General features: G+C 40.0%; 1 protein-coding gene across 1 annotated transcript in view; it reads right to left on the bottom strand.

Moving 5' to 3' along the window:
• The window catches only part of hydin (HYDIN axonemal central pair apparatus protein), a 65,621-nt gene that overhangs the window by 36,505 nt on the left and 7,998 nt on the right, over positions 1-21,118 (bottom strand). The window contains 18 exon segments of the mRNA XM_051073345.1: positions 707-927; positions 1,308-1,400; positions 2,481-2,624; positions 3,077-3,220; positions 3,356-3,442; positions 3,489-3,654; positions 3,763-4,001; positions 6,846-6,998; positions 7,108-7,272; positions 8,021-8,156; positions 8,929-9,029; positions 9,623-9,864; positions 10,057-10,124; positions 10,304-10,527; positions 10,714-10,832; positions 12,166-12,265; positions 13,007-13,193; positions 13,547-13,748. Of these exon segments, the coding sequence (XP_050929302.1) occupies positions 707-927; positions 1,308-1,400; positions 2,481-2,624; positions 3,077-3,220; positions 3,356-3,442; positions 3,489-3,654; positions 3,763-4,001; positions 6,846-6,998; positions 7,108-7,272; positions 8,021-8,156; positions 8,929-9,029; positions 9,623-9,864; positions 10,057-10,124; positions 10,304-10,527; positions 10,714-10,832; positions 12,166-12,265; positions 13,007-13,193; positions 13,547-13,748 (2,791 nt within the window).

The raw sequence follows: 21,118 nt of genomic DNA, 5'->3' as shown, positions 1-21,118 counted from the left end.
TTTTTGCCAAATTTTCTCACCCTGACTTTTTATTATTATTATTATTATTATTATTATTTTAACCACAAACTTCCCATTTCTAAGACAGATACCACTTTTTCTGTTAACTATTTCCTGTGAAACGCGACTAGATGTTTCATAATGTATTATCACATCATCTATCTGGCCAGTCATCTCCAGGAATAAAAACACACTCTCCAAGTACATCAGTACTAATTTCTTGATACTTCCTGTAAGAAGAAATTAATTTTCCTGTGTCTTTAAAACTATTTAATTATCTACATTTTTGAGATTTTCTGACTCCTGTTACTTGATGAAATGAACAAATATTCCCTCTATTTGCTAAGTCATGACATATATACACTCTATTAATGAGTTTGTGTGTGTAAATATCCTCTGAGATCACTTTCACATTTAGCTAAATCCACTGTCTTGACAAGGCACTCTATATAAATGACCTCCTCTTACAATGGTGCTATAACTTCTTTAGCCTTCCTACAGTCTGTCCAGCTACCCCGTGGTAGTTTTTCAGGTACAGTGAGGGGTACGACCCAGGATCCACTATGCACACAGATGGGGAGGATGTGCTCTGCATCAGACTTGTTGGTATGTAATTATGCAGTATGCAGTTGTACGCCATTACTCAATCAGATAGTCAATCAGCTGTGAAGTGTACCATAAACAACAATTTTCAGTGTAAATATACCTGATGGCACAGTGATTCTGGTCTTCCCGGAAAGCCCAGCAATAGGACACAGGCAGTGGGGAGCAGTTAGTGATTGTGATTACTTGATGAGTCTCTGTGCAGTTGAGCACACAGCCAAAATCCACTGTAGTGGAGGAAAAGTGGAGGTTGGGAAAATGGACCTCAGCATGCAGCTCCACCATGTCTTGCTGTGGGTGTCCCTGGTAATGCACCTCAAGGAACTGGAAAAAAAAACATCAAGGAAGCAAATGCCTTTGCTCAAAGTAGTTTGTATTACAGGTAAAAACTGCAATAGGTGGGAGTAAGTATTGTTTTTACTTAATGCCATGGTTCCCAATCATTTTGGATAATCACTCATCAACCACTAATCAAAGCCTATGGTCAATGAACAATGATCCTTCTCAGATTAGACCCCTACAGAAGGTGAGATTATCCAGTTTTTTCTTTTTTTATTCTTTTGTCTTGTGAACCCGATGGAGCACCTTGAGAACTACTGCCATATGCACAAAGCTATGGTGTGCTCAGATAGACATAAAATAGCCTCAGATGAAAAAGCAAAAGCATTAAAACACAATTTTACGAAAATACTCATCAACATTACCTCATCCACAACTCGTGACAGCCGATCTTGACAGTTAACTGGATGAAAGCATACCCACAACTCAGCCTGCTTCCTGTCACCTAAAACCATGGACTGGAAAAAGACATTATTCTAGTTAAAATATGTAACCTAAAAGTATCAAAGGAGTCACACTGTCTCTATATATTAAAGATCATAGACTCAGTAGGTAAACTAATCAACAGAATATAAGACTGTACCCTCAACTTTTTTTACTTTTTGAGAGTGTGGACTTGTGCGATTGCTAAAGAAATCAAAATCATGAAATCATGTTTTTATCTAACGACTCCCAAAGCAAAGGTTCACAACCCTTTTAAAAACCTTCCCTCAGTTTAATGAGACGCTTATTGTATTCTGGCCATGGGACCCAGGCTTATCAAAATATCCTGCTTCTCTAGCTTCATTCAGAGACATGCCAGGGGCTTGAAAACCATTTTAATGTGGATTCCAATCCTGCATTTTAATCAGCTCACAGAGTGGAAGTTAGAGCTACGATGAAATGAAATCATGTGCTTGTGGGAATATCTGACCTGCACTTCTATTATAGTTATCGCAGAGTAGGTTTATAGATAATAATGCAGTTACTCAATATATCAACTGTGATGAATGAATTAAGTGCAGCTATTAAATGCTTCTAATGTGTACACCACAGAGAAGATGAACAGAAACACAGAACTCGGTATCAGTGTACAAAACAGTTCAATAGGTGGCCTTATTTTTGGAATTAATGAGTAACGTTGTTGATTATCTTGTCACCACAACAACATTTTGTGTCTAAACCTTTCAGAAATAAGAACAGATTCATAAGTCATCAGCATTTACACTGACTAGTCATGTTCAAAATAATGTCTACTTGCCTTAGATATCAACACATTCAAAAGCACACTGCGCTTGCAACAGTGCTTGACTGCAGTGATAGTTACTGCAAATCAAATACCAAATATATAATATACACCAGTGTAAAACAAATGTGCATTGTACTTTCCAATGATGTAATAAGATACTACTTTTTTTAATCACAATCTCTGAAATGTAAACAAATGGTGGCCCCACTACCAAAGATCAAACACTACATAGGTAACTGACATCGCTCTAAAATTGATTGCTGGGTTTTAAATATGAGTTAACTACAGGGGAAAAGTACAGTATGCATACCTTAGTGGTAGCTGAGCTATGTGCTCCTGGGGCCTCACACAGAGAGAATGGCTCTACAACAGAGAGTTCCATGGATAGAGACAGAGATGACACATTCTTCAAGACCAGTTTCTCATACAGGGGCACTAGACTCTTTCCTGGGACCTGTAAGATATACAAACATTGCTTCTAGGTTTAATCCAACAATATTAAGACATCTCAGGTACATGAATCTTATAGAATCACACACTCCAGTGTATATTATTATATATTATATTATGTGTATTTATATTTGTTTGCAAGTTCTCCCTCTGCCTGTGTGGGTTCTCGCCAGGCTCTCTGGCTTCCCCCCATAGTCCAAAGACATGCAGGTTAGGTTAATTGGTGACTCTAAATTGAATATAAGTGTGAATGGTTGTTTGTCACTATATGTCAGCCCTGCAATAGACAGGTGATCTGTCCAGGGTGTACCCCGCCTCTCGCCCAATGTCAGCAGGGATTGGCTCCAGGCCCCTACAACCTTTGAGGATAATTGTCTAGATAATGGATGGATGGATATTATGTGTATTAAATAAGAATATCCTGGAGAGAACACTGTTCATGATTCTTTGACCAACCTTCTCTATGTAGAAGTTCAGCTGCTTGGAGGAAAAGCTGAGCACAGGAGCAACAAAACGACAGGTAACATCTACAGACATGATGAGTTCAGAACAGCCCTGGTTACCCACAATACCGCGGCAGACCAGACGCTCCTGTACAACCTGGAAAGATAATAACAGATGTGTACTGATGTACTGTGCATGTACTGCAACATACATATCATCTAATGGACACATACTAGCTGTGTTTATGAAATTCAGAGTTTGAGTGTATTCACTACACGCAAACTCTCTCACCTTGGAGGAGTCTGAGGACCCCGTCAGCACCATGTCAACAGAGCAGCCAGGGGAGAGCTCCACACGAGAAGGGCTGAGGCTGAACACCTGGCTTCTCTCTGCTAGAGGAGAGTACAGATCCACGGCTCACAACATCTGTCTTCCTGGGAGAGGAGATGGGGGGCAGGACAAGTCCGCCAGATAAGTTGTCCCCCTTGCTGGTTTTTGAGTGGGACAGGAAGCCATCATTCCTCCAGTACAGCCGGTGTATCCGCTGGCCATAGTTGGTCAGCTTGAAGTGGTACTGGCATGAACCATGACTTATAAGGCATACAGAGGAAATCAAGAACATGAGACATACTGTCAGCACTACATTTTCAGCTCTAAATGGTCAATTTGATTGATGAGTGTAACCTCTTTTATTCTACCTGAAGTGTGTTCCTAAGTCAAGACTTGGTGCAAAAGGCTTGTCACTGACAATTGTGGTGCCAGTGCCTGTGGCAGACAGAGGGATAGTGTGTGTTTGACTGTCCTGGATGAACACTTTCAGCTTGTCCTGCGAGTGGATCGTGTCCTTCATGTGTGCCACTACCCGAAGCTCCAACTGACTCTCTGGTGGTACTTCCCCCTCACTGGGCTCAACACGCCAAAAGGTCTTTCTATAGCCCTGAGGAAACAAAAAAAGAAATCTTTTACTACTATGGGATGTCTGCCTTTGCATCTATGGAGTGGAAACAGGGGCATAGCAACACCTACAGCAGCAACTCACTGAAGTGAATCACTGAAATGTGATGTGTGAAAATATCTCCCTTGTGGGGGCACTTTCCTCTAACTGTTTTCCAGAAGCCACTGAGATCTATGCTATGAATGGACCTTGAAAGATAGATGTGTATATCATATAGCTGGATAATCACATCAACATCTCAGTGCAGCATGAGATCCAGGAGGTAAAAGTTGAGCAGTGGCTCCCTGTCTGACATAAGTAAGATGAAATATCTCCCTCCTATAAGTAAGTCAGTGTATGATATACAGTACAGTATATGTGCATGAATAAATGTTAAATATGTGTTAAAATATATATAAGTTGTAACACACACCGTTTAAAAATGTTATTTTTTTCACATCTACACTCTTTCACGTAAGCATAAAAAAGGACTGCTGCAAGACAAACTCAATATTTTCTTTGTGGATTGTGCAATTGCATTTATTTGAATAAAGTCCAATGTAATCAAAAAACAGATGTAAATCTAATGTTCATCTCCAGTGCTCACTGTACTGTATATATATCTGACGAAGCAGTGGTCAAGATCACAATCAATGTTCTATACAGCGTTTCTGTTGATGGATGACTGGAACATAAACCTTTAATTGAGATTTTGGGAATGAGCTTCCTATAGATGCATTGAAGCTTGGGCACTTTTACTGCCTACAGGACAACAGAGTGGATTGTTGGTCAAATACTGCAATTGGCATTTCTGTTGCCTTAATGAAGCTCAGACTACACAAAAAATAATATTGGACCAATGAAAAATAAAGTTTTGATCTCTCTGTTCAAATCCACGTCTGTACAGAAAAGCCTGTGGAAACTGAGTATTTGAAGAAAAAAGCCTCACACAAGAAGGCAATACTTGACCAGCGAGTGACTTTGGGAGTCACAGATCACTTTCTCAGCATTTGTGAACTTGGGGTGGGTCGATACTAGAGTGATCATGGTAAAGGGATGGGCAGAGTTGTAAGAGGAGAAAGAGCAGGGGGTCGACTCCCTGGAGAGAGGAGCAAAACGACTGGAATCTCAATAATCACATCAAACCTGCTGCATCCCGCAGCTTTATTAGAATTGATTGCTTCTGAATGCAACACAAGTCAGAGGGGTTTTGAATACAAATCTGTGCTGTGAGCTGCACAGATTTGGATTAACAGTACATCAAACTTCATAAATCCATGCATTGGTGCGGCAGTGAGTAATGCCGCCAGTTGTCCTGTCAAATATTATACAGCACAACAAAATCAATATATTGCAATGTGAATATACTACGGCTCATGTTTCTGGTTGCCAGCCAAAAAAAAAGGCAAAAATAACAACTGAATTCTCTGACTAGTCCCTTTAGCGAGTGAGTGAGTGCTGAGTGCTGCTGCTGCTTTAGGTAAAGAGTTTGCCATGCAAACATAAATATGGCCATGTCCAGACTGCAGTGTTTGAACACTATTCTTCACATTACACATTGGCTGTCTAGATATTTTTGATTCTCTATAAAATAATGTATAAATGCCTAGGTTGGGTTGGGAATGGAGTTGTGGTTAATTTTTCACAAACAGTCACTTGGATGATGAGCAAGTGTGGATGCCTTCCGCAATACTCCTGCGATCTTCTGTCATCAGGTCTATTTGTGTGGCTCTCTGCCAGTCTATTGAGCGAGATGTAATGTAATTCCAGGAGAATCTGCATCGATTGATGCTTGAGAGTGCAGAGGAGAAACTCCTTCCCTCAACACAGAGGGAGAGGACAGGGTCACACAACTGCAGTTATACCAGGGTTTCCTGTGTGTGTGTGAATTTCTGTGCACACACAGAAATGCTCATGTCTACACCAACATGGAAAGTACTGAGGCACAGTTCCAGTCACAAGTTTGTTCCCCATGGATATCAGGCAACAGTGATAAGGTAATGCACAGCTAGAGAAGGGCATTAAGGAGGCAAGTGAAACACTAAATATGATGAATTTTAGATATCAGGTTACTGCAGAGTTTAGAGTTTCATTTACACTGAGTAAGCATGATAAATAAAATCAAGTGGAGCACAGCTATGCAATCTTAAAACTCTTAATAAGAGACAAGAGAAAGCAACATTCTTTGAGGGAAATATAAGTGCACTCACTTATGCTGAAAACTCCAGGTGTAAATACTGTAAACAAGTCAAAGTGTACAGTATAGAGTGTAGCAAAATTGTACATTTTATATGACTGTTTTGTTCATAAAATGTCCCAAGCACCAGAAACAGTAAGACACTCAAAGCTGAGAATTCTTCAGTTTCCCATGCTCACCTATTTCACCTGTGTCAGTCTGAATTGACAAAATGTCACCATCTGCCTAGTTTATAACGGGAGCACAAAGAAGTCCACTCTGAGGAAAATCACTTGTTCTCCAGGGGTAGGACTAATTATTTCAAAAGCCAACAAAGCGTTGAACCTATTAACTCATTAATTACATATCCAATTAGACTGAAAAATAATTAGTCACAGGAGCTGGGGAAGACACACAGAAGGTTTATACGAGAAATCTAGCTGGTGGTTGATTAGAAGGGACAGGTATGTGGTGAACTAGATGATGTTGCTCTTAGTTCATTACTGTGTAACACTGACTCTGCTACTAGATCTTAGGATGTGTAAAGTTGCTTTGTTCATCTTAATTTTAATTTGAGTGAGAATGGTTTTTTAACATATGCACGTTATATATTTGAGTTATATATTTGTGTTGTTGTTGAGAAGTGAGTCTGCATTTGCAGTTGTTTGTACCATTCGAGCAGTAAAGTGGGCTGGAACAGGTGACTGGTTTGACAGCTGCAGGGTTCTAGTAATGTCTGTCAGAACTGGGATTCTGCCGAAGTCCAGCTGTGGGTTCTGAACGTGGACTACTGGTCCCTGCCCGATACATGATAAGAGCACCTCCTTGAACAGAACAGAACATAAAAGAGGATTAGAGAACAGAATTTAAGAACATTACCTGTATTCAGACATGCGCACAGTATTCAACCTGCAGAGCACAGATTCAACTGACCAGAGGTGGTTGGACACTGCCAAACAAAGCAATGCGTAGACTGTGACGCAGATGTCCAACAGCCTTAGCCAGCAGGTACACAGGAAGCTTCTCTGAGGTGCGAGGAAGAATCACTCCTCTGGGTACAGGACAGCCAAAGAGCAGTGACGGAGTCTCATCATATTCCTGAAAAATATTATACAGATAGAAACAACGCTTTTAATGCAGACACACAGATACAGCATCTACTGTCCATACAGATTAAAAACATCTGTCCAGTGGTGCCATAAATCACAGAATTAGGCAGAAAAAACACCTAAAACACCAACATTTGTTGTTACTGCACTTTGTAGTATGTTGAAGTCTCTTGTAGCTACTGTACTTAGTCCTAATTGTTTTGACTCTAAACTAATCCCATTTTATCTCAACAAGGATAAGGAAGTCTTAATAATGTTGAGTGATAAATACCACAGTAACAGCATTAAACATTAATTCAATAAGCTCACTAATTAGCATGTTTTATCTGGTTTGTTTAACGTGTACAAAAACCAAAGTCTAAAGAGTGACTTCCTGAAGCATGATGTCACTGTGAGGTTTCCCCAACCAAGAAATAGTCCAGCATATAACCCTTACAAAAGCACTGCATGTCATTTTCACACTGCAGTTTTTGTTTGGATTGAACAAGATATAATGTGTTAATTACTGATCTTTAGCAGTGCCAGAAGATGGATTTTACCTTTGGACACAGCGAGGGTTTCCAGTCTGAGGCGAAACAGTTGCTGGGTTGTAGTTTAATTGTTAATGTGTAATTACTGGTCAGAAATGACAGTGACAGGTTTTGTACTTTATCTCACTATATCTCACTTTCTCTTCCCTGCCACATATACAGTATACATACAAACACCATTTCAGTTGCTTCAGTGATCCACTTCACCTGGTCAAGCACGCCATAGCAAACAGGCAGAGGGCTGGGGTTGGTAAGCTGTACTAGCTGTTGATATTGGTAATTCAGGAAACATCTTTCAAAGTCCAACACTGGAGTGTTCGCCACAATCTCAGGAACAACACACCTATCAATGGAGAGAAAAAGGGAGAGACAGACAGAGATAGCAAGAAACAGAGGGAGGAGAAGAGATGAAAAGATCTAAGGCTTATTTTTGAATCACAACAGTAATTGCACTGCAACCTGCCAAAAGGGCTATTAATTAGAACTGTTTCATAAATTTTCAATGACGGTGATTGCCGTGAGGAAGTCAGATTATCATTGCCCTATTCTGAGAAATGGTGCAGATGACATTCAAATGTATTATTATGCAAATTATGTTCTGAATATTTAACACATACTCCACTGATTTGTTGACACCTGTATGGAGGTTCAATGGACCACATTCACAACTTGTCAAAGAATCACTGACAGCCAGAAGCACTGCAGAGGTTACTGCCAGAAAAAAATTACCTACTTACTTTAGTCTAAAAGAAAAGGTGATAAGGGAGTTTGTAAAAAGCAAGATGAACCTCTGCTGTTTTATGGCATCCTGTGACACAACTGTGACACATTTTATGTCAAAACACATTTTCATATTTATCAGTTTAGAGGAGATGATATGCGACTTTACTAGGACAGAGGGATGGTGATTCATTTTTATTCATTAATTTTGTATGAAGTATCTTTTCAAAATGGAAAAGATTAAACTGTTTTATGGCACAAGAGAAAAAATGGCCTTAATGTGCAAAGTCAATAATAATTTAATAAACAACTTGGGAGACATCACAAAATTAACTTCAATTGATGTGTATGTTTGCACATGAAAGTGTATGTTCACGTTTGCACTTGTGTCTGACCTGGCATTGATAGGCAGAGTCATGATCTCCTCCCCCACACCTTCAACATCCACCACCAGAGCCTCCCTGTATCTACCCACTGTGTTGGAGCACAGGGTCACCTGTACATATAAAACACAGAATGAGACCACAAAATTTAGCGTTATTGGCATGAATACCTTTTAAAACAATTTTGCTTAGATGTTTTTAGTTGGTTGCCATATGTTAAGCATATTATTAGATTTCTCTCTACAGAAACTGTACTAACTTATGCAGGTTAAGTTGATTAATGACTAAGGCTGAAAATGCAGGCATATTTTTCGTATTGTCATCACACCACCTAGCACAGCATAAATTGATACTTTGTTCTCCAAGTTTTACATTTTTACTGAACTGACTGTGATGCATTTGTCATTCAGTTGGCATTAAGAATGTCCCTTATCTCAAAATGTCATACTATGATTATTGTGGCCAAAAATATGCGTGTGATTGTGACACAGGGAGTTTCCTCTTTGTCCGTCACATAAAATGCATGAATTGCACTTCAGAAAGTCAGCTGGCGTACATTAGGCGAGGAAGTTACAGCCAGAATAGCTAAAACTAACTAACTTAAGTGAGCTGTACCTGCTGTGCCTCTAGTAAAAATGTGCTCCGTTATCATCCAAATGATTAACCAATGAATTTAAATCTATTTTCCCTCCATTTCTTAATTTACCTTAATTTTGACCTCTGACATGGCACACACAGAGCCTACAGCAGGCCTGACGGTGAACTCTGCAGGCCTTGCATGACGGTCTCTTACAGCACTGCCTTGCCAATTGTTCCTGGACACTTCAGATACTTGTTTATTAACAGTAACACTAGGAGATCCCAACCCATCTCCCGGAACACGCAGGGCAAAGGTCATCGGCACATAAGAGGTATTGAAGAGAGTACAAATCAGTGTTACTGGGAAACCTGCATAAAGAGACATGAATGTCAGAATGAAAGTCAGTGACAACAACATCAAAATAAGAATATGAAAGTGTAACAAAGTAGAACATTAAAAGGTGAAAAACACGTTTTTCTGAATGTTGTAAAGCTGGAGTATAATATATCTTATGCAGCAACTTAAAAATGAATAAGCTCAGGAAAAATGCGGTAACCCACCAAAGGCTACATCTCCAAAATTGAACTCTGAAACACTGAAGTCGAATGTAGGACCAACGACACAACCACTGAAAGAGAAGACAAAGACATGACATGGAAACCTTTAAAACAACAAGAGCAAGTTGAAGAATTCTTAAATAAGGACTGGGAGTGTTGTGGTGACTTGCTATTTTATTAGTTATTAGACAAGAGTTTTTATATTTGCCAAGACCTCAACAATCTGACTTACAACACTTGCTAACTTCACCTGAAGGTTAAGGTAAGTGGTTTGGGCTGTCCTGTGACAGCCAGCAGCAAGTCCTCAGAGAAAGTTCCCAAGATGCGACTATGGAAGGTGACTTCCACAGTCTGGCAGGCCCCAGAGGCAACAACACCTTCCTCAGGACTGAAGGAGAAACAGCGGCCGAACGTAGTGTCAGGGCTAGACAGCTTGAAAGGGGCATCAATCAGCCCCTTGTTGGACACCAGCACCTGGACAAAAAGTGTTTTATGTTTATAATATGTTTTTTTGTCAGCTTTTTTAGCTTGAGTTCAAAAGCCTACACTAGATTAATAAGACTAATAAGACAGTATGCCACAGACACAAGCTTACTAGCATGTTCTAAATGATAATTCCCTGTAGGAACACAACTGTTCACCTTGGCTTAACCTTTTTACCTCGTAACAGTTTTTGGCACCGATGAATACATTTTTCATATCCATCAGGTTATAGTTGAGCTGGACTTGAGGTTCCATGCCCTCACCCTTGATTGTGAGAGGTAACCGAGATTCACGGCCTAAAGGCAGACAGACAGATATAGGATATATTCAATACATTTTATTTGCCACAGCCTACTTCTCTCTCTCTTAAAATTGGGCATGGGAGGTCTAACTTTCAGTTTTGCTCAATAAACTTGAAAAGTGTTTTCCAAAGTGAGGAATCAGGGTACGGTAGTCTCCAGTCCAGATGTCATTGTCCTAGACTGGTCAGGTCATCACCTGCCTTAGAAAACATGGAAATTAATGTAAATCTGGCCTCCGGCTCAGAAGACACACGTGAAGGCCACATGCAAATTTGCCAACAACCTTTTACTACCGTTGAGATGAGATGACTATACTATGGCCTCATGACTGGATTGTCTGACATGAAAATGAGATCAAGTAGCAATGAGTCTTCCAGTGGTTAAAGCATTTAAGCAGATTTAGGGGTTCATTTGTGGTGTTGCAGGCAAGTTTGATTATGGATATTGTACACTGGAGGAGGGGAGAACATAAAAGAGACATAGCTGAGAGGAACAGTTGTCCTCTGACAATAAGTAAACAGACAGTCACGGTTTGCTACCCACACTTGTCTGTATAACCTTTGTCTGCACTGAGGCACAACCCACTGTGGGAAGGAGGATCTTTCATGAGAAAACTAAAGCCATTGATTTACAGCAGGGGTGTACAATCCGTTTCAAGTTGTTAAAACAATCAATTCCAAGGTGTTGAAGAACAAACAAAAGGAAGGAGTTTTCCCCTTGTTCTAAGAGACTTTCGGTTCAACAAACGCACTGTGTCACTGTACAAATTGCTGCAAATGTAGATCTGGATACATAATCTTGCCTTGTTATAATTTGATCTCAAATCCCCAAACTCAAACCCAAATTTATCCTAATTTTAACATTGGAAAAAATAAATTTGAAGCTCATCATATGTTTATACATGGTCTGGCCTTATCTCAGGCTATCAGGCCTACTAGAAATGGACAGTGCTGCACATCTTGCAGTAGAATGGATCCTAAATGACCAATTGTGATTAAACGTTGCTTCCCTACACATATTTTCCTTGTGTCTTCCTTGACTGTACATGCTGCTAGATCAAAGAAAACCATCTTTAGGTGTATGAATTGTGGAAGCTATTTGGTTCTTTACAGTGGATAAGGTCTTCAAAATGCTCTGTAAGTTGTTTTTAAGAGGCAATTCAGTTCACAGTGACATTGCTAACATGGTTAACATGAATGCCTGTGCTGCTAGCATGGCTGAAAATGAAACAGTGATAATTGTTAGTGCATTGTTAAGATACATGGAATACTGTGCTTTTGTATGTGAAACCCAAAATGAGTGTTGTATTTTAAAGCAAGACACTGACCTGTGACATCACAATATATGGTTTGTTGATAAAGCCTGGCCTCCTCAGGCTTGAAGACAATGTTGAACTGTGCAGTCATGCTGGGCCATATTTCACCTTCCTGAGTCAAGTAAAGATGAAAAGAAAAACAACTATTTTACTGAAAGGATATAATGCAGACACGAATCACCTCTGCAAATGCAAAAATTCTCACAGAGAAAAAACCCAGGTGGGTTTGAAGGCCTTCATGAGTTTATGCTCACAGTGTGAATGGACAAAAGATGTTTTTTTTTTCCTTTGATAGGGATGTAATTCCAAAGTTGACTCGTGCTTTAGTCAAGCTAAATTCTAAACACAATCACTGCCTCTAACACCTACTAATCACTATTGTGTGTGTGTGTGTGTGTGCGTACATGAGTTGGTGGGTACACAGCACACGTGTGTAGACTGCTGACTATTTCTCTCAAATGCCCTCCCAAAGTTTGTTTTGTGACTGGCCTACAGACTGTTTATGCCCCTCCACACACACACACACACACACACACACCTTTCACTGTCTCCTGCCCTCTCTCTGTTTTTCATTTGTCTTTCCTCTCCCTCTGTCCAGGGAACCTAGCTGAGTTGAGCAGAGGAGACAATGGCAGAAAAGAGGTGCGGCAGTGTCAGAACAGGTCAGACTACCTGAAGGTCCCTGGGCAGAACGGCCCCAGTCCATGACTCTCCTGTCACCAAGGAGTCAGACTGGATTTACATGCAAACAGCAGAAATTAATCTTAACTGTTACAGATTTAATCTCAGATCTGATTTTTGGGGGGGAATCCACAACAGATTCTTAGAGATAATTTTTCTGCAGCAAACACACCGCTGGCTCCACAGTTATGCAGCTGTGTGAGAAGGTCAGGAGGTGGTCCTTCGCAGCCTGGCTTTTACATTCCTGGAGGGCTCTGGCTAGCAGTGGGATGCGATGGATCGCTGTGGGGTCGGACTCACACTGGAAAAGCAACCGCTCTTTTTCCTCCTCCTCCTTCTGCTGTAGTACTGAGCTCTCCCTAGAGGAAGGGAGGGAGGGAGGGAGGGTGAAAGGCAAAACAAAGTTAGAAACAAAGAGGGTCAGAGAGAAAAAGAGGCAAGAGAAGAACAGTGAGTTGCTAACAGAAAGAAAATGATGGACACCAGAGCTATTTCTGGCAATACATGCTTAGGTAAAAAGAAAACAGCAGGTAATTCTACTTGCTACACACACACTACTGCTGCCTCTCACTCGTAAGTCGCTTTGGATAAAAGCATCTGTTAAATGACTGAATGTAAATGTACACAGAGAGAGGAGAGGGGTATCTTACACAGCCCAAACTTCTCCACAGTCCTGTATTGTCTGTGTCCTTGTGTGTGAATGAATACATACCTCAATAAGCTCAGGTCTTCCTCATCTTGGCTGGGCCAAGCTGACCAACAGTACTGTAGGGGGATGTCGCCCCTGTTGGTGAGAGACACTTTGTGTGTGGTAGCCAGAGAGATGTAAGTCCTTTTTAATATGACAGAGTCAGGCTCAAGATGGATATTCAGTTCCTCACAAGCCCCAAACAAGCTGATGAACACATCTTCACCTGAGCAGACAGAAATGTAAAAACGGTAAAAACATGATGCAGACGTGCAAACACAAGCATTCATGCACAATAACACTAACAGGACAATACTAGTAAACTTTATACTTTTCATTATGAGCGATTAAGTGTTCCCTAGAGTGCATCATATGAGATGTGATTTAATGCAAGAATATAAAACGTAATCAAACTCAGAACTGAATCAAAGAACTGTACTACAACTAGTTATACTATACTAATATAATTAAGAAAAATATTAAAAGTAAAATACCCTGAGGGTATGCTACCCTCTCTTAATCCAATGCTAGACACATTTATGCCCATATCTTTTCTTCATAGTCATGGATGTGGTGTAGGTAAAGGGCTAATTCCAGGATTAATGCAATGCTTTTAAAGTGTAGTTGCATAGGGGAGAGACTATTACATACTGATACTGTATACTATATATACAGTTTTCAACTGGGAGCTGCCAAGCACAACAAAACCCTATCCACTGAGCAGCCATTGATGCTCTCCTGGGACACTCAGGCCTAATGTGGGCAGGGAGGGAGGAGAAAGTCACAGTGGAGTCAAGGACACACTGCAGAGTCCAGCTTTGAAAGTCTGGATCTGCATCAAGAGGACCTTCACAGAGAGATTAAAATGGTTTTTAAACTGACATCCATAATAACATATATCATTACACTGTCAATGCCTTTTGAGTTGCAGCAATGCGAAATACATCAGCCTGAAATAAATGTCATTCCCCTACTCTCTAAATAAAGGCAAAAATAAAAAATAAAAAAAAGGTTTGAATTATAATGTATCTAAATAAAGTAAATATGATTTCCAAGCACGACTAATCACAAAATATGGATCTCCGGAGTAAAGTTTCAAAACCACAAGCCACAGGAGAAAAAGTCCTTAATGGTTAGTAGAACATCTAATGAATCTCTGTGGTAATAACACGGTGCCACCATCACAGTGTGTACACTTCCAACAGTGAGAGAAAGAGCAACAAAAACAAGCAACAAAAATAAGATGCAAAACTAAGTTTTGTATAAAGCCACCAAGAACAAGGTCTTATGTAAATTTAGCAAGTGTTTGTTTACATTCAAATCATAGGGAGTGGACCTTTTAGCCTGTAGAAAAACACTGCTCATCCTGAGATAATTTATACTTTTATACCTTCAGACATTACATTTTTCAGTACAAATTTCCAGCAGAAGTCCAACCCGACACACACAGAGAATCCATCTGGATACAACATAAGGGAATGTCTGAATTCTGAATACTGAGTTGTCTGGCTTCTGAACTCTACAGGGTTCTCCTCTGCGTGTGTTTCTGTAATTCATAATTTCTTTTGTTCATCTCCCTAGTGCCAATTAAAACACAGATACCTTGGTTAATATAATTACTAGGAATGAAAACAGAGATCAAAGTGACATGGAGGATTTTGTCATCAAACTGGTCCAGTGGGTTTTTCTTTTTATTGTGATTGTTATGCTTTTCAGTGTCTGTCCTTAGCCAAAACAACCATGGAGACTTGCCATTAATTACTTCTTACTTTCAAATGTATTTTCCCATGTTGTTCTTTTGGTCCAAACACAATGAGTGCCCAACTCACCAGGACTGGGGTACAATAGCTCTGAAATGCAGGTTCAACACATGGCAAACATTTTGGAGGACTGAAGGCTGCGGTGGGTGGGATGGTAGGATGGTGAGTGAAATCCTGCTCTTGGCCAAATACTAGTACACTTACACTGGTGTGAATCTAAGAATGTTAAAATAAACAAGGACACAATGTCATTGATGCAAAGTACCCAAAAGGAGCTATAGTGCTAGCAGGTTCAGGGTTGCAGTTCTGGACCTGCAGTTCCTCTCTAACCTGCATCATCAACAGAAAAAGAAAATATACACCTCCAAAATTTTGAGTGATACAAATGTATTTTAATAACTACTGGTAATGTTGTTTATAGCTACTCACAACAATTAAAATTCATTTAGAAATTCTTTACAAGCTAACATTTGTTGTTTTACAGCCACAGGCTGAACTGTATTTCTCATTGAGTATTTTACATCCACTGGAGTTAACTGTGTTACAATGGTGGTTTGTTATTATAAATCATTTAACTTAAAGGTACTACACTATATCAGCAGGGAATTCCATTCACATACATTCATAGAAATCCTGTTTCAAAAAAACATAAAGTCATTCGATAGTCTCACATAGTCAGACAGTTCATTTTGGTGCTGTGCCAGTGCTGGGGAGTCACATATAGTCTATAATCTTAAATATAGATAATAGTCAATCTATGCAACTATTTCAAACAGTGTAACTTTAGTTACCTCATCTATCAACATGATTCTGGTCAATCACATTCAGTCTACTGTATGTCATGTGTGACAGTTTGAGTCTGGGAGGACAAAGATTCTCTGGTCTGGCAAACACCAGGCCCTGCTCATTACCTAGCTAATGCCAACCTTACATTGAAAGCATAGTAACGGCAGCATCATGCTGTGGGGATGCTTCCCAGCAGCAGGGAGACTGGTCAGAGCCAATCCCACCTGATACTGGGCAAGAGGCAGGGCACACGCTAGACAGGATGCTGGTCTATTGCAGGGCACACATAGTCCAGGTCACTGTTATACAGATCATGCAAGATGCCTTGTTCATTAAAATGTTTAAATGTCCTTTACAGATAAAATCCATGTATTCATTTCTCACACATACAACTGCACAGTGGTCACTGACATCATTACAAAAGGTTCCAATGGCAGAGACTCTGTGGAGTGCGTTTATTAATATGTGATCAAGGAGTGTGGATTTAGCTAAACATTTTTTGGTTCAACTGGATTGGAGAGTTTACTAGCTGCACCAATCAAAGAGAGTCACATATGGCCCTGAGCGAGTCTGAGGATGATGATAACCAGTCCTAGCTCAAGTCTCCAAATAAAATCAACTCTGTGAGTGAGGTGGTCACTTCCTTTGAATTACAATTAAATCTATTACACAATAAAGTGAAGGTCAAACTACATATTTAACACTCGACACGAAACAATATTGGACAATATTTATTTTTTAACGTAAACAAGCATTTCCTTGTTTGCAAGGATCCTGCAAAGATAGTGAAATTATGACATTATCTCTAAATTACTGAAAACACAGATTTGGCATTTCTGTTGTGCAATTGCTTGTTACAATTTGGCTAACATATAAGCTGAAACCACTGTGTCTGCCAAAGCTTAAAGTACTTGTCAGGCTCAAAATTAAAACTAATTATCTAATCCCACAGGTTTATTTAAAGAAAATAACAAACTGAATTACAAGATTTGAGAAAAAACTGTAACTGCCAACCAATTACCTGCCTGCAAGTTGAGCACCTATTAAAATGCAGAAGTTATTTCTTCCTTTGCTTGTAGGAGGATCAACATCTCTCCATTTACATGTCTAAATTGCTGCAGATATTGCATTCCTGTCCTGTAGATGGTGTGGTCTAGGTATGAAAATGCCCCAACAGCCCTAACAACACCTGCTTTTTGATTATTGTCACAAACACAAGTTCCCCTACATACATACACTCAGTGAGCATGGCCCTTGATTTCCATCCTGGTTGAGTGGCACATGGTAAGGATGATGACAGAAACAATACACAAGGCAGAAATCCAACCTTTCCATTTGTTACCTATAGTCCTTGTTTGTGTAAGGCCACTAACCTGTTTAGTAATGTTAAACCTGACCAAATCTAAACTGGAGTGCTGCACACACACAATAATTAGCTGGCATACTTATTAAGTCAACTTCAGTTTATTCACAGTGCACATCTGAGACTCTGCACTCTTTAGGTTAAATAGAACATCGGACAGACAACTAGGAGACTAAATAGACACAAGCATACAGGCAAAATCATAAACATACAAATAGAATAAGTACAAATGTAAATATAATAACAGGACCGAGGTCTGGAAATAAAAAAAAGGTTAATTCTGTACAGCAACAATAACAAAAATGACATAAATTAAGAAAGTTATCAAAGCTGAATCAGTTCAATTATTATCTAGCCAGTGAAATTAGCAGGGGTCATGGCATAGGGAAATAAGTAATAGATATGAAAATCTCAACAGAGCCTACTTCCTGAATTTGAACAAACCATTAAGTCCAAAGAAGGGGAGCTTGATGAGGAAAGGCTCTAGCCCCAGAAGATGTTTTATTAAACCTAGGAACAACTAAGTAACCACTATCAAGAGAATAATAAATGGTGTGATGGAGTATATGGTGCAATAAGACTGGAGATGTGGGAGGGAGCCAGTCCATTGAAAATGTCAGTCAGAAGGAGGAATTTGAAATCAACCTTCTGTGGGTAGTCAATGCAACAACACCAGGATAGGTTATGTGATCAAACTTCTCAGACCTCTGGTAGCTGCATTTTGGACCATCCATCCACGAATCCATTATCTACACCACTTACCATTAAGGACTGTGGCGGGGCACAGCCTATCCAGGCTGACAAATTGAAGAAATCTGACAAGCATCAACAACTGTATCTTGGCTGTGTTAAGCAAATCAAAGGAAGTAGTTTTGTGACATACTTGATATTTAGCTCAAACATTAGAGACGGATCAAGAATTATTCCCAAATTCTTGACTGTATGGCCCTGAGAAATTGTGTAGTTATCAGTATTATGGATAAACACAAACTGATCTATGTCTGGCTAGAACAACCATTAACACATCAGTCTTCTAGGTATTCAACTGTAGGAAGTTGTTACACGTCTAGTGATGGACTTTTGACAAAAAGTTCTCTAGCTTAACAAGTTGCAAGGGGTCACTAGCTGTTAGAAGGGATTTAGACAGAGGCATACCAGTTAGACAATGAAATATAATTTAAAAAGACAAGTTCAAGTAACAGACTAATGTGTTTAAAAGCTTATCAGACATACAAACACTGCAAAGCCATTTGCAGTACTCACAGATGGGATTTCTTAAGAGGGAAGTTATCACAATTATCACAAACCATTTTAACTTTTGTCACACTAATCACAAGGTCTAGTACAAATGCAAATACTGGGATTCACATCACAAGAGATCTACCAGGACTGTGCACTTGCATGTATGCAGTGTTTTGCTGGATGACATTGCATTACCTTGCTGCAAAAGTTGAGCCTGGTTCAAATTTTTCATGAGCGAGCAGAAGGCAGCAGGGACCAAACACGACCTCCTCTGCTTACACCACAGTCCCTCTAATAACTTTGTCTTCATGTCATTACCCAGATGAAGAAAAGTCCCTTTTAATAACTTTCAGTTCAAAGAAATATTTAAAGGATTATTCATTTATTTGTTTTCTTCATTCAAACTCATCTTTATTTTCTTTTATTTTGATCACAGACCAATAACTCCAGGTGAACATACTACACTTCATAAGAAACTACACCATCAAACAAGAACTGGGAGAAAAGGAATCAGACGAACGACTGAGTGTTTCAAGGAAGGAGAGGAGTAATTTTCAAAGACGAGTGAACCAAATCCAAAATGTTTATCTCCCACAATAATAAGCAAATGTGTTGAATTTTCATAAGATGATTCCCATTGGGTTTCAAATCCTGTTCACTGCTGACTGAAGAGGAGAGCCTTTAATCTATGTCTGCCTGGGCTTTAACATGAGTAATAAGAAATGATTAATTGGGACCTGAGGTACCTAATTTCTAAGTAACATGAAAGCCTCAGTCAAATGTCCCAGTGTGGCTTATTTAGCTTTTAGATGCATCAACAACAAACTGACCAGCAGTCCTGGTGGATGTAAAAAAACACAACCAGACCATGACAAATGTAGGCTTGTAAAATCTATATGATGACTATGCATGCCCTGCAGTAAAAACATAAGGAATGCTCATGTTTGCTTCCAATGAGGCCAATTATCACTGAGATTTCTATCACGCACCACAGGGAGGGAATACAAAATAGCCTAACACAGTTCCACATGCAGGCCAGTTCTTTGCTCTCACTGTGCTAGAAAGAAAGACTACGAGGCTGTGAGATATATGACGAAGAGAGAAAAGAGAACACAGAGGACAGAGGATGAGTGATGGAAGGAAATGAGAGGGAGAAAAACAAGAATTGGAGAATACAGAGAGAAAAGCAATTATCTCCCAGCATCCGGATGCTATGACAGCAGTTGACAGGCAGGGAGAGCTGCAGCTTATTGCTAAGCTTTCATCACAGCTGTTCAATCCCCCACCCGCTTTCTCGTCCCATAATTTCTGTGTGCACAGCGACAACTTCTCAACCCCTTCAGCTACCTTTGATGGCAGCACAAACAGCAGCTCTGCAGTATGTGTGTTGTGTGTGTGTATTACTGTGCAAATGCACATACTTGTACTTACATTTGAGAATGCGTGTTTGTTTATGAGCTGCTTGCTGTTCGTGTGTGTGCGAGCTGCTTTTCTAAAAGGCTGTTGTGCTGAAGTCCCCTCGGAGCTATAGCCCTGTCAAAGCAGATGCCTCAGTGCTCCCTAAGAGCTGTCTGTCTTTTCATTTAAATCAGTAGCGGTGACAGAGGAGAAGGGGGGTGGGGGGGTTGGAGGAAAGCAGGAAGGAGAGGTTCCCAGAGCAGCACAGAGTCTCTACTCATTTTTAAGACAGAACAAGAATTGTCTGACACAACGATTATTTTTCAAAGCTTCACTGACTTTTAACTGACAATGGGAAATAAAGACATAGGGTGTACCCGCTTTAAGTACTATGGTGTATTGTACATACAAATTGACCCACAACACACTAATGCACGCACAGGTTACGTCAGCCAGCGTATGCTGAAGTCTCAGATGGCCCCTCAGCAGAGTAAAGCCTTTTGCGACATGCTGACCTGAAACATACATGAGGGTGAGGGAGTCAGGGAAAGGTGCTAAATTAAAAATGATAGTCTCTTGATGGGCTGTAAGTGGTGTTCTGGACCTAGGCTGGCCCTCCCATTATAAAAGCTTAATGCTGCTGAACGCTGCTACTGTTGCCACTCCTTCAGCAGACTTGCCTATTTACATAGCCACACAGCACCTCTGCTCCTTTAAGGTCACACACACAGGCAAAAAAGCACAGTGCACACAAACAGAAAACAAAAACAGTCATCCACAGACACATATGGAGAGATATGTTTTTTACTCAAAACAATCAGCGTTAAAATATATTAGCAAGTCTCTCCCCATCTCTCCACTCTGGCGGAATGGCATCATAATAACGAAACGATAAACTCAAATTTATGAATAAAAATCTGGTCAGAGCAGTTCAGCTCTTATCCATCATTATCCAATCATAACCAGGCAGTTTTTGCACAAGGTGACTTTCTTGTGGTAGAGTTTCAGGACTACTACTGATAACAGAATGAATATGTTGTGTCAGCA

The sequence above is a fragment of the Lates calcarifer genome, linkage group LG10, assembly GCF_001640805.2.
Source record: "Lates calcarifer isolate ASB-BC8 linkage group LG10, TLL_Latcal_v3, whole genome shotgun sequence".
In the NCBI taxonomy this organism is placed as follows: Eukaryota; Metazoa; Chordata; class Actinopteri; family Centropomidae; genus Lates; species Lates calcarifer.
Note: the sequence above shows the minus strand (reverse complement) of the source record. Positions and strands in the feature narration are given on the sequence as shown.